Source organism: Cnephaeus nilssonii, assembly GCF_951640355.1.
Source record: "Cnephaeus nilssonii genome assembly, chromosome: 11".
NCBI lineage: Eukaryota > Metazoa > Chordata > Mammalia > Chiroptera > Vespertilionidae > Cnephaeus > Cnephaeus nilssonii.
Genome location: NC_137082.1, coordinates 74,004,413 through 74,018,859, shown reverse-complemented (window position 1 = coordinate 74,018,859; position 14,447 = coordinate 74,004,413). Strand labels below are relative to the sequence as shown.

Below are 14,447 nucleotides of genomic sequence, written 5' to 3'. Positions count from 1 at the left end.
ACACCACACCCCCACACACTCTCACACACTCACACACCCACACTCATACACACTCTCACACATCTACACACTCACACACACACTCACATATACACACACACACACACACACACACTCTCTCACATACACACACACAGCCCTCTGTCTACACACACTTTGTTCTGGCTGATGAGCTTTGTCCATGCTGTGTTTTGCTGGGAGCTTTCCTGGTGTTGAATAAACACTTTTGATAACAAACCTCCCCTGTGGCTGAAGCTTCCCTCTGGCTCCCTGTTGGCCACTGCCTCCCCCCACCCCCGCTGTCCAGGGCTGTTGGCCATTGTTCAGCCTCCCGTGCTGACCCAAAAGATCCAGTTGAGTCATCCCCACCCCCACCCCCCACCCCCGACCTTCCAGCCACTCTGGAGGAGCCAGAGGAACCTTGGGGACTCAGACCCTGAAGGGGAGCTGGTCGCACTCCTGGGAGCACCCGACAGCAGGCAGGGGCCACAGCTCCTCGGGGCCACTGGCAAGTAAGTGGTGAGGGCTGCGGGGAGATGCCCTCCTGCTTTGAGTGGGCGCCGAGACCCTGGGTGTGGATTGGGGCCGCCTTCCTGGCATTTTGTCCTGTTAGGCAGGGACTTGTGTGTGTCTGATAAACACACCTGTGACCTAGTGATAGGCTCCCTGAGCGACATTGTCCCGATCTGAGCAGCGCGCTGAGCGCCTGCCCAGTGCTGAGTGCTCCCATGTGTTCTCCTATTTGCTCTTCACCACAGCCTCGGGAGGTGGGTCGTAGTAACATTTTCAGATGAGGACACTTAGGGTCATGGAGGTTAAGTCACTTGCCCAAGACACATAGCCTGGAAGTGGCCTATTTTCCTGTTAACTGAGACATGTTTCCCGGGATCCACACAATACCCCCGCTCTTCCTGGACTGGAACCGTGCCGCTTCCGGATGTGCTGTTGATGTTTGCAAAAATACGAGGAAACTCAGAACAATAGTGTGCGTGTCTCCCCAGCCCCAAGAGCTCGGGGATCTGGGAGGACAGTCCCAGGGTGAGGTGGGGGCGCTGCTGGGGTCATCAGAGACATGGGCTCCATTCCCGGTCTCTGGAGCCCTTGTCAGGACACATCTCTTGGGCCCGCCCTTATTTCCCATCCCTGAACCCCTCACCCCTCCCACCACCATCCCTTCAGGCCTCGTGTCACCATCAGCAAAATGGGACCAGTCTCCTCTGTATTAGCTCCCTGTGGCTGTCACACACAAAAGTACCACAAATGGGGCAGCTTAGAGAGGGGATGTCCCGTCTCCAGGTCTAGGAGCTGGAAGTCCAGAATCAGGGTGCAGGCAGGGCCGGCTCCCCCTGTGCTGGGAAGGGGAGAACCTTCCTTGTCCCCAGCTGCTGGCAGCGCCATCCTCATGGGTCTCCCTGTGTGTCACGTCTTCCTCTGCGCATGCAAGTCCCCTTTTCATAAGGACCAGTCATTGGATCAGGGCCTCCCTGAGGACTGCATTTTAACTTGATTACCTCTGTTGAGACCCTATTTCCAAATGTCATATTCTGAGGTCTGGGGGTTAGGATGTCCACGGCTAATCCTGGCAGGACACAGTTCCACCCCGAACACCTCACTGTGGGAACACACGCAGAGCTCTGAGCACAGTGCTTGGCTGGCGTTTTATAATGCTCCATGAATTGTTGCCAAAAGCAAAAAGCTGAGCAACCTGGAAATACAATGCTTGGTGCACATCATGTGCCAGGCACAGATTGGGCATGCGTTATCCCTCTGAATCCTAACAACTACCCCTGGTGGCAGGCGATGTTTGCATTGAAATGATGAAGCTGGGACTCAGAGAGGTTGAGGCACTTGCCTGAAATCACACAGCCCAAGTAGCAGAGCTGAGGATGAACTCCAAGCCTATGAGACTCCACTACATCACACAGGGTAGGAGAGCACTATAGTGAGGAGTGGGAGTTGCTCAGAGGGATAGAAAGGCAGGGAGGGAATACTGAGCACATAACACGTGACCCTGGGGAGCCTCCTGGGTCAGAGGGGCAGGGAATGCTCTTGACAATGGTGAGTGGGTGGGCTGGATCACAGGCTGCCTGGTGAGGTGCTGGCAGGTGGCCAGGTGCAGGGCCGCCATGTCTGAGTCACTCCACTGCGACCTAACCGGCCCAGCCGATACTCCAGGGCTGGGACCCGGCCCGCCGGGGCTGAGGAATGTTGCCCAGAGCATGGACACACTTCACTTCATTCTCAGCACACACAGCTCTCCAGGAAGCCAAGAGGTGGTGCTTCCTTTAAGAAGCTTGAAAGTGCAGTTTAGTCAAGATTCAGGCTACTCTCTCTTCCTCTTGCTTTCTTTCCAAGGGTTCCCTACACCTGAAGGGAGTGATGTTAGGTTTTCTATTCTGGACTAGAAGTTCATTTATTCAGGTACTAACATATTGACTTACTCAAGTCTCTATCTATTCATTCACTCATTTACTTATCCACTCATTCACCTAATGGTTCATTCATTCATTCATTCATTCATTCATTCATTCATTTACTCAAGTACTCATGTTCACACATTCCTGTACAGAGCCATTCACTCTTCCACCTATTTATCATCCATCCATCCATCATCCATGTATCCATCATCCATCTATCCATCCATCATCCATCCATCCAACCTTTATTAAGCACCTACCATGTTTTCCACACAAAGCTTCTCATGCCTCCCAAGCTACTTTTTTCACCCACTTTTACTGCTACTTCCACTTACATATTTGGAGGGAGGACCTTTGCGCCAATGAGACCCCAGACACTTGGCCTCCTGGTGGTGTGGTTTCAGGATCTCCTCCTCAGGAAAGGCGTGGGAGAAGGACAGCCCCAGTCTGCACATGAGAGCAGTGATGGCCGCCTGAGACTCGGGCTCCTGAGGGCCCCTGCCCATCTTTTGATGCCAAGACTATGCATATTCCTGGGCGCTGTCGCTCCGGTGGGGCAATTTCCAGTTATTGGGCTCCATTTCTTGCTTCCCCCAGGCCAGAGAAGACCATAGTGACCCGTGGATTTGGGCCCCTCCTAAGGAGCACGCTTGGGCTGCTCTTCTTAAAGGCAAGTATGCTGAGGGCAGGGCAGGCAGGCGGTGGGTGGAGGGGTGGATCATGGCATTCTGTCCTGGCCCATAACAGATTCGGGGGAAGGACACAAGCCAGGGAAGCCAGGAGGAATGTCCCTTCCTCGTCCCTACTTCACATTCAGGGCTAAAGGCCAGTTCCCAGGGCGGCTCTTCTGACCCCCACAGCTGGCCACTTGCATTTCCTCCTCCCTTAGCATCCTTCCTCCCCACCCAAGCCCTGCCCTTTCTCACCCCCCAACACATTGCTGCCTGCTTGCTTTTCTGTTTCCTGGCAAAGTCCCCATCCCCATTTCACAGGAGACCAAGGCTGGGAGAAGGTGGGAAACCGCTCACAGTCACGGAGGGGGAAGACCCCAGGGTCAGGGATGCTTTTCCTATCGACATTAGTCAGGTCCTTTATTTATTTATTTTAAAATATTTTTTATTGATTTCCGAGAGGAAGGGCGGGGGGTGGAGAGAGAGAGAGAGAGAGAGAGAGAGAGAGAGAGAGAGAGAGAGAGAGGATGATGAGAGAGAACCATTGATTGGCTGCCTCCTGCATGTCCCACACTGGGTATGGAGCTCACAACCCAGGCATGTGCCCTGACTGGGAATGGAACCATGACCTCCTGATTCATAGGTCAACACTCAACCACTGAGCCAAGCCGGCCGGGCAGTCTGGTCTTTTATTAATGCAGTTTTCCTTACAATGGAAGGCCTATGGGTAATAAAAATGGCACTACACATGATATTTCATGGCTGTTTTTTAAAGGTGCCATTTCCACTTGACCATAGTGCAGGCAGGTGGGCAGGGCTCAGGGGTGTGTGTGTGTGCGCGCGCACGCGCGCGCCTGTAGGTGGCCCTGACTGAGCCAGCCCCGCCTGGGAGGAGGTTGGACCTCTGCCCTGGTGAGGGGGTGTCTGGGAACTGGGCGAGCAGCCTCCCTCCTGCTCACTCCGCTGCCTGAGTCAGCCCCACAGCAACGGCGGCGGCAGCAGCGGCAGCACGGAGGCTCACCTGTGAGCTGTGAGGGTGCCAGCTCATGGCAGAGCCTGCCCTTCTCCCCACCGCCCAGATGGAGAGGCTGGCCCCGGTGTCCCTGGCCTCACCGTGTCCCCGGATCCCACGGGCTCACATCGCCAGGCGGCCAGGCCGCTGTGCCCAGCGCCGGACTGACCTGGGCTGCAGGTACAGGAATCACAGGAGGAGATGGGGGAGGTTTGGGCCACTGGTATCTCAGGGCCAAGGCTGAGGAATGAGGGGACCAAGTTGAAGACCTACCATGTGCTGGGGGTGTAGGTCATTTCAGTTCTTACATCACCCCTCTGAAGCAAGAATCCCTCTCCCTTCCTACAGATGAGGAAACAGAAGCTCTGAGAGGTCTAGGAAATGGCCCAAGTGGTGCAGGTGTCCAACTTGGTCCATGGGACCAAGACCCTTCCCGGGGCACAACACTGGCCTGGGCTCCTGCTGCTGGCTCCTGCAGGGGACACTGACTTTCGGGTTCTTAGAGATGTGAGTGATGCTCAGTATGTGCTGTTTCCCCTTCTTCCGAATGTAGAGAGTTTTAGGCACCCCGGGGGTCATTTGGGGTTCAGGGTTCAGGACCTTAAGCTATGAAATCTCGGCTGGATGAGTGTGGCTGTGTGGTCACCTGGGCTGACAGCTGTGTCACTCTTCCTGCTCAGGTGCCTCTGACAGCCAGACCAGAATTGTTAAAAAGTCATTTCTCCCCATGTGTGATTACAGCATATCACAATATGAATATTACAGAAATTCCAACAGTGCAGACGGAAATGTGCCTATTCCCCAGAACTGACTGCTGGTAACGTTTTGGCATACACCTGGGAGCCTTTTGATGTGCATGAACCGACCCTTGTAGAGTTCTACACAAATGAGGCCATGCCGCCGTGTGCTTCCAGACTTCCTTCCATCCCTTAATTAAGCTCATGCTCACCTTCACATGTCAGTGACATAAAGATCTAACTCACTGATTTTAATGGCCTTCCAGATCCAACTTTATGGATGGCCTTTGGTGCATTTGAACCAGCTGCAGCTAACGGATGTTTAGATAGGTCCCAATATTTAGCAATTCTGAGCAATACTTCAGTGAACGTCTTTGGGGATTGGTGTGGGTTAAACTCATTCCTGGAAGGGCAATTGCAGGTTTAAAAGGAACAATTAGAATTTTGATAGACCCTGCCCAATCACCCTCCAAAAAATGTCCATGCCTACAACAGGGAAGCCTCGGTGCCCACGCATTCCCACCCAGGACCTGAAGACTGGCTGGCCTCTATGTGGAGAGCAGACTCAGGGAGTATGAGATGCTGAGCCTAGAACAACCTAGCCCATAGAATGCCCTGGTGAGGGAATGATTCTAGGCTCAGGGAAGAGGCCGGGAGCTCAGGGAGATTAACACAGCATATTGACTGAGCTCCTGTGCGTGGGGGGCTCTGTCTCATCCTAGGCAAACGTCACGTAGGACATGTGATTTTTTTAAAAATATATATTTTTATTGACTTCAGGAAGGGAGAGGGAGAGAGAGAGAGAAACATTAATAATGATCGGCTGCCTCCTGCATGGCCCCCACTGGGGATCAAGCCCACAATCCCAGACATGTCCTGACCAGGAATTGAACCGTGATCTCCTGGTTCATAGGTCAGTGTTCAACCACTGACCCACACCGGCCAGGCAGGACGTGTGATTTTATTGAGAATGGATATTAATAAGCCAAATACATCTCTGCCTCTCTCTCTCTCTCTCTCTCTCTCTCTCTCTCTCTCTCCATCCATCCACCAAGCTACCTACCTATCTAGCATGGCCGTTCCCCTGACCTCTCCCTACCCACCCTGAATTTCTTAGTTCCTTGTAATCCCCAAGGCCATTAATATTGGATTCACTATAAGAGTACCTGATCCATTGAATGTGCTCAATACTTACTTGATGAATGAACAAATGAATTTTGTTGCATTCCCTTTGTAACTTTAAACAAAACAAGAAAAATAACACTCTGACTTCCAGAACAGTAGTTTTTCAAACTCCAGAGTTCTGTCAATTTTTTATTTAAATTCTATCTTTATTATGTTTTTGAGTATTGAAAAGCTGGTAAAAGCATCACACATGTCATGTGTTATATCGCAACTGTATTTTGTCCATCAAAATTATATAGGCTGCATGATCCATAAATGCTTTCGATTGAACTTAGGAGTTTACAATAGTATCATTGTTCTCTATTTTGTTTCTTGAGAAGAGATTCCACTAACAAAAAAAAAAAAAAAAATGTGAAAGCCACTTCCCTGAGACAGGGCTGATTTGTCTGCTCCAGGCCAGTCCTCAAAGTCACTAGGTCAGTTCTTCCCACATTCTGAGTTCATTCATCTCTCTGGTCACTCACCTGTGAGACATTTATTTACTCAACACCATAAGCTCTCAGACGTCAGACCATATCTGTTTTGTTCACTCGTGTATCTCCACGATCCAGTGCATTGTGGATGTTCATGAAATACCTGCTCAATGAATGAAATGCTCACGGCCTCTACGTGAAGTCCCGTGATGGGCACGGGGGCATGAGGATGAATGAGATGCTCCCAGCCCTCGGGCTGTCACAGGCTGGTCCAGGAGGGAGACCTAGGACTGGTCCACTGCAGTATGATGCACTAGATGCTGATGAGAAAGGTCTGAGCAGGGTGACTGGAGTTGGTGTTGTCATCAAATAGAACTTCCCACAAAGTGAGTGGCCACAGGCTCTCTATGTGACTATGAATGAACAAATGAACTTCGTTGCATTCTCTTTGTTACTTTAAACAAAACAAGCAAAAAGAACACTCTGACTTTCGGAACAGTAGTTTTATTTTTCAATTATAGTTGACATACGATAGAATCAATCAGTGTTGCTCTTGGGAGGAGTCTTAATGACGCTGTAGGGATTCCGTCAACCTCACTCCTAAATAGAAATGTATTTTCTGTTAATTCATGATTGCTATAAAAATGCAAAAAAATAGCAAGTGAAATCCACTTCCCTCTGCCACCTCCAACCCACAAGAATAGTAATTGTGAACAGTTCAGTATAAATCCTATAAGATTTTATGCTTCATAAATATGTGGAAAACATATATGCTCTAATCCATGTGTAGAACACTTATATACTTGTAGCATTTTGTATTTGATCTTTTCCACGTGGTATCTTTTCATGGAAATATAGAGATCTACATTGTTCTCTGTAAAGGCTGCGTGATTTTCCATTTTATGACTGAGCCCTGCTTTTGTTAACCAGCCTCCTGCGATGGACTTTTGGTTGTTTCCTTGTCTTTGGGAGTGGGTTGCTATGTGTATAAATTATACTGCATTGTCTTGGACACATACCCTGAGCACTTATCCTTTTGATAAATTCCCATTATAGGAATCGTTGAGTCCAAAGGCAAATGCTTTTACTTTGGAACATATGACCAAATGGTTTCCCAGGAAGGTTGTATCCAATCACAGACTCACCTAGTGGGTGCCGGCTTTTGTTTATTTATATTCTTGACATTGTCGCCAGGACATTTTGGCTCATGTTAGTCTTTGCCAGTTGCATCTTGTTCTAACTCACCTTTCTTTTCTCCCTGGGGTGGTTGACCGTCTTTCACACGCTGAGTGTAGAGAGATCAGGGAGGCTGGGAGCCCATTGGGAGTCTAGTGCAACCATCACATTCCCTTAATAACTGGTTAAGCGACTTGGCCGACTGCACATAGGGAGTTTGAAATAAGTCACTTTTACAAATTTAACATATCTTACTCATGTGTAGCCATTGAGGTCTCTGCCATCACAGGTAATGTCACTTATCTCTGTAGATATCATGTACCTTTAAATCTCCAAACACCCTCCCCCCCCCCCATGTGACCTCAAGCCCAGAATGGATCACCCACACACAATTTGAATGTCTCAGTGGTAGAGGACAGACTGCGTCTCAAAGCACAGCCTCACCACGTAGCAGCCGTGGGATTCTGGGGAAGTTACCTGACCTCTCTGAGCCTGAGTTTCCTTTTCGGCAAGATGGTTGCAAATGACAGTTCCTACCTCCTAGAGGTGAAATGAAACGAGTGTGTGTGAAGACAGCGCGGTGCAGGTGTGGGGAGTGTGCACTGCGCGCCAGGCATTACCGTCCCAGGGGAAGAGGTGGGAGCTGACACCACCAGCTCAGGCTTGTTTCCAGGGGATCACGTGAACTCAGGCCTCCCCAGGCCACGGAGTGGCAGAAAGGTCTGCATTTGAGCCCCACGTCACTTTCACTTACCGCACCTCTCTGAGCCTGTTCCTTTATTTGCAAAATAAGTGTCTTTTTTTTTTTTTTTTTACTTTACATTGTTTTTTATTTTTCAATTGCAGTTGACATACAATATTTCATTAGCTTCAGGTGTACAACCCGGTCATTCTAATCATAGTCACCGTCAAGTCCTCCAGGATCTCCACCCAGAACTGCCACCTGGGTGCTGCTCTGCCAGAAAAGCCCTTGCAGGCAAATCCTCTCCCCTGAGGAGGAACCGGCCCCGTCTCCCTGCAGCCTGCACACCCCAAAGGGCAGGTCTCTGCTGACAGGGCTTCCTGTTTCCTCTCTGGCCTCCCTGGGAGCAGAGGGAGAAGCTCTAATTACACCGAGGGTTAGGCTGCTCCCTTCAGGCCCTGGGCTTCTTCACCCCTCCACCCCTCCAGCTGCCCCCCCCGCCCCCCCACCCCACCCACACACACACCCGTCCCCAGGTACTGCTGACGCCACCCAGGTTGGCCGGCTGATGCTCACAGCATGTGAGAATTTCATTTCCTTGCTACTTGCCAACCCTGGGTGTTAGCAATCTGATGTTTGCCAATCTGATGGCTGAAAACATTTCACTGTTTTCATTTGCATTTCCACAATGACTTGTGGAGTTCAACATCTTTTCATATTGAGCATTTTTGTACTTTATCTTCAGTGACTGTTGATTCATATCTGCTGTTTACTTTTCTATTGGATTTTGGGGGAGTATTTTTTTTTCCCTTACTGATTTCTAGGAGCTCTTTATATAGACTAGATAGTAACACTTTATTATTTGTTGCAAATATTTTCTCTCAGCTGATCACTGGCCTTCTTCATTTGCCTATGGTGTGTTTGTTATACAGACGTTTTAAATTGTGATGGAATCAAACATTTTTCTGTGATAGCTTGTGGCTTTTATTTTGCTTTGGGGAATGATTCCCTCTACCTCTCATTTCTCCTGGGCTTCCTTCTCATCAAACACCAATGCAGGCTCCTATCCACCCGGGGAAATTCTTTTGTACTTACCACCATCATGACCTGCTCCCCTTCCTGTGAGCTTTGCAATCTCCCTTCCTCTCTGATTGTCCTTAAAAGCTGGGTTCCAACATCGCCTCCTCCAGGGAGCCTGCTCTGCTCAACTCCATCCCACCCTGGTCACTGCTCTGTCTGTGGGGCTGTTGGCCTCATAATTGCTTGGAACACAGTGTTGCTTTTAAGTATTTGATAGGGCACTTACTGTGGGGCAAATGTTTTGCATGCATTGCATCCTCACAACCTTGTATATATAATTATCGTCGTCATCACTCCCATTTTGTAGGGTGGGGAGGGAAGACTAAGATACTTTCCCATGCTCACACATCGAGAAGACAGACCCAGGCCCACACAGTCTGACGCCAGGGCCTGGGCCCTTGGTCACTGTCCTAAATGTCTTGCATTGCTGCCCTAACAAACTGCCGCAAACTTAGGGTCTTAAACAATCCAAATGCATCATCTCCGAGTTCTGCAGGCCAGAGGCCAAAATGAGCCTGCCCGGGCTAAAGGCTAGGTGTTGGCAGGATTGTGGTTCTTTCTGGAGAATCTGGGGAGAGCCCGCTGTGCCGCTCGCTTCCAGAGGCCGCCTGCCTTCCGTAGACTCTGGTCCCCTTCCAGCCCCAAAGCCAGCAGTGGCAAGGTGAGCCCTTCTCATCTCTGATTTCCACTCTTCTGCCTCCCTCTCCCCCATTTAAGGACCCTGGTGATTACACTGGGCCCACCAGCTAGTCCAGGGTGACCTCCCCATCTCAAGGTCAGTTGATCAGCAACCATAATCCCTTCTGCAACCTTAATCCACCTCCCCCCATGTAACATAGCCGTCAGATTCCAGGGATTAGGACCTGAGCACCTTTTTTTAGCAGGGGCTCGGGGTGGGGGGTGGGGGTGGGGGCGGATTCTGCCTACCACAGCCGCTCTTCCATGCTGCTTCTCCAAACCATGGTCACCTGCCTCTACCCCCGCCTCATCCTGCCTCGCCCCCTCAGAAGCTTCGGGTTAGATGGGTGACTCAGAATCCCCCAGAAGGCTTGTGTAAACCCAGGTTGCTGTGCCCACTCCCAGAGATTCTCATTCAGTAGTTCTCGGACAAGGACTGAGAGTGTGCAGAATGGGTTCACATATCCAAGTTTTGAGTAACCGAATCAAACATCCAGTATTGGATGGAAATTAGTTAAAATGAAACAAAGTAAAAAATCCAGCTCCTCAAGTCATACTGAGCACATTTCAAGTGCTCAGCAGCCGCAGGGACCAGTGGCAGCTGTCTGGGCCAACACCGTATATAACATCTGGTTAAGTGACTCAGCCAGAAGCTCATTCGAAGGGGCCACCACCACTCAGCTTCAGCCAGTGCCACTTAGGGACAGGGGCCCAGGATTATCACCTCTTTTGATGTTGTTGTGCTGGAGGAGAGCATTGGAGTCAGCGGGTTTTAAAATGTGAGACTTCCTCGTGTCCAAATGATGGCAAGCTGTTTGAAATGTGTTAAACTTCAGTGGGGTGGCCTCTCTGCTACTTCACACGGAGATCGGCTGGTCCTGATCTTCCGGTCGGGTACACTTGTCATCTCAGAGGTCATGGGCAGAACCTTAATCTCCTTCCGTCATCTCAGAAATGCAGGCTGCCCCTCCCAGAAGTGCCAGGTGAGAATGTCGATGCAATCCATCCATTCCCTCCCCCTCCTGAGAACTCCTCTGCAGGTCTCTGAACCCAGCCACGGACCGACGCTCCCCACAGTGCCTCCCAGCCTGGCTGCGCGATGCGGTCGGCTGGGCAGCTCCGAGCAATGCGGGTGCCCAGCTCCCATTTCCAGTGCTTTGGCTGCCGTTGGTCTGGGGCATTGCGTGGGCCCTGGGAGTTTGAAAAGCAGCTGGGTGGTTCCTGTGCACACTCGGGGTTGAGATCCACTGGCCTGTGGGCCTGGTCTCCACACCTGGAATGCAGCTCCTCGGCTCAGCAGGGCTCATGCCTCTCTGGCTCTCGCCCACCTGGACCAGCTGCAGGGAGCACCCACCCCCGTGCCTTCCTCTGTCTCCCGGCCCAGCCCCAGGTCTGATTCAGGAAGCTAACTGATATACATCATGTGTCAACGTGTTTTTATTGTCTTGGTCTAGAACACAGAATAGTCACACTCGAAAGTTCTGTGACCCCGAGACCAGCTCTGGTGGAATTATGTGGAAGAAATGTGGTGAGCATCGCTGAGCAATTCGAGAATGAGCACACCACCTGAATGAGCCAGTCCGCCTGGTGTTGCCTTGCAGAGATTGTAGGAACGCAGTTAAGATGATACTGAAAAGTGTAAACACAGAGTTTGCCTTTCATCTCTCCTTCCTGCCCAGCCCCCACCCAGCCCCATCGGACTGCTTCATAGGTGGCAGGGTTGCTGTGTACTCATGCTCAGGTTGTGGGTGGCATAGGCTGTTACATCCAAAGGGGCGCCATCACCCATCAAAATGGAAACCAAAAAGCGGGGTGTTTGTGAAGCTCGGACCCGGATTTTATGGATGTGCTGAGGCCCCTTCTCTCACTAAACGGGGGACTCCTTGCCACACTGCAAAGTGTGGGCTTGGAACAATGACGCCTTTAGAACTGCTGGGGTTTTATTTCATTTCTGGTTTTTCCTGCGCCCCCATCTGATGTCCTCAAAAAGTTCACCCAAAGCGGTGATTGCCCTCCTCTCACTGCTCAGCTGTCAAAGGGGTGACACAGTTAATCCCTTTTGTCTTGGTTTACTCACTCTTTTTATTGCTGTGTCACAAAAGCACGCAGATGCTGGTAATTTCCAAGCGAGTGACAAAGCCACTGAGGAAGCCGAGCTGAGCAGCAGCAGGGGGAACAACAGATTCGCAGGAGGCGTGCTGACTAGCCGTTTCCCCAAAAGCATAAACAGAGCGGAACAGCCAACTTTATAATGAACTGGGAGTCGGTCTCCAGCTCAGCTTCTGCTGGTGAATACGGCCAAGCTGTGGCCGCGGACAGGCTGTGTGCCCGGCCTCCTCCTCTAGGCTCTGGGCAGGCTTGCGATTTCTTTTCTTGACCACATTGGCGTATGTTTTGGGACGGAAGCGTTTATAATTCGGAGTCGAGCCCAGTATGTGGGCAGGACACTGGGGAAAAGGCACAAGCCAGGGTGCATGGGTGAAGTGCTGGCAGGACAGGCCACCTGCAAAGTGAACATGGGGCCTTTGTTCAAAAACTATCACGCATTTCAACATGGCCATAGCAGAGCACTCATCACGCGTGAGGCCTCCTGGGCAGGGCTGCGCAGCCCCACATCCATGCCGCTGGCCTCGGTACTAACCCACCTCCAGAAGTTGGGGGGACATCTATAAATGGGGTCTCAAGCTGTGGGAAAAACACAGCCTCAGGGACCTCAGGGCACAGAACCCCACAAGACAAAGGCCGGGTAGGCAGCAGGAGCAAAATTAGCTCCCTGTCCTGAGCGGCAGAAACAAACAAACAAACACCCAAATAGCTCCACTAGAACAATCCTTTTTGGAAGACGATTTGGCAAAAACCCTTCGGTTCAGCAATCCCACTTCCGGCACTCGCTCTTCCCCGGCCACCTCTGCACAGAGGGTCACGGCGGTAAACACGAGGATGCCTGTCGCAGGGTCACTTGTGATACTGACAAATGAAAACACGCAGGCGCCTGTCAAAGCGGGTGGGTGAAAACCCCGCCGCACACCCGGAGGAGGGTGCTTCAGCAACATGCCCCGTGTGGGGGACCCCTAGGCCCAGTGTTAACACTTCTTTCTACTGCTGTGTGTGGCACCTGATAGATCCTCCCTTCCCCCAACTGATGGACAGAGTATGACGTAAACTGTACCTGCAGCCTGGACATTCCTGAGCACCTCACCAGGCACCTTATATGGGCTGTTCATTGAACCACCTATCAGCACCTGCCAAATACCCTAAGCCCCCGATTCCTAAGTACCTAAGTGCCTAATCGTGTGCCTTATATGAAACCACCAATCAGCGCGTGCCGAGTACCCTAAGCCCCATCCCTTCCCTTTCCGCCCCTCAAAAGGCGCCTTCACCCTTGCACATGTGCTCTCTTCCTTTGCAAGGCAGCCCGGCAGGGGTCCTTCTCCTCTAATAAAGCCTGTAGTCCTGGTCTTCGGCCCTCTGTCTCATCTTTCAGCACCCACTCTGGTCTAAGCCTGGATCCCCCTGTGTGACTGCCCACTCCTTGAGGAGATGGACTGTAACCCAGGTCTAGAGCAAGCTGTCTGTACCCCAGAATCCCTACCAAAGTCCCGAGTGCTTCCTTCTGCGGAATAATTCCTGTGGCTGGAGGAATGCGCACAACGGTTCTTTTGTTTTTAAATAACAGCTCTATTGATAAGAAAATTACGCACCATACAATTGACCCATTTCAAGTGTACAGTCCGACGGCTTTTTGTATAGTCACAGAGTTGTGCAACCATCATCACAATCAATCTTAGAACATGTTCGTCACCCCCAAGAAATGCCGTCCCCAGCAGCAGACACTCACACAATGGCTCTTAATCCAAACCGGCCTGGACCTGTTTCTGTGACGAGGCTGGGGTGGGGTCAGGCCTGCTACGCAGCGGGGGTGAGTGGGAAGGAGGCTGGGAAGGCAGCCGCCGTGTGCACCGCCCCGGTGCTCCACCCACCGGGCTCGCGGTGACATCCCTTTCCCACCCCTCGCCCAACGATGCTGCCGACCTCCTGCGTTTGCCTGGCTTTGGGACCTGCTTTCCCTCTCTCACCAAGTCTCATTTTTAAAAAACATACTTTTATTGACTTCAGAGAGGAAGGGAGAGGGAGAGAGATATAGAAGCATCAGCGATGAGAGAGGACCATCCATCGGCTGCCTCCTGCGTGTCCCCTCCTGGGGATCGAGCCAGCAGCCCAGCCATGTGCCCTGACTGGGAATGGAACCATGACCTCCTGGTTCATGGGTCAGTGCTCAACCACTGAGCCATACCAGCTGGGCCCAAGTCTCATTTTAAGACCGTCTCTAGTGCCACAATCAGGGACCAGATCTGCCATAAAAGGGGTGTGTGGGACTGGGGAAGGCCGGCCTTCG

The 14,447-nt window shown here is 51.3% G+C and overlaps 1 protein-coding gene across 1 annotated transcript in view; it reads left to right on the top strand.

Moving 5' to 3' along the window:
- Window positions 1-4,023: 4,023 nt before the first annotated feature.
- ARHGAP40 (Rho GTPase activating protein 40) overlaps window positions 4,024-14,447 on the top strand; it is a gene marked incomplete at its 3' end in the record, with an annotated part of 30,413 nt that continues 19,989 nt past the window's right edge. The window contains exon 1 of the mRNA XM_079783319.1: window positions 4,024-4,280. Coding sequence (XP_079639445.1) covers window positions 4,135-4,280 — 146 coding nt within the window. The 5' untranslated portion in view covers window positions 4,024-4,134. The remainder of the gene's footprint in view (window positions 4,281-14,447) is intronic.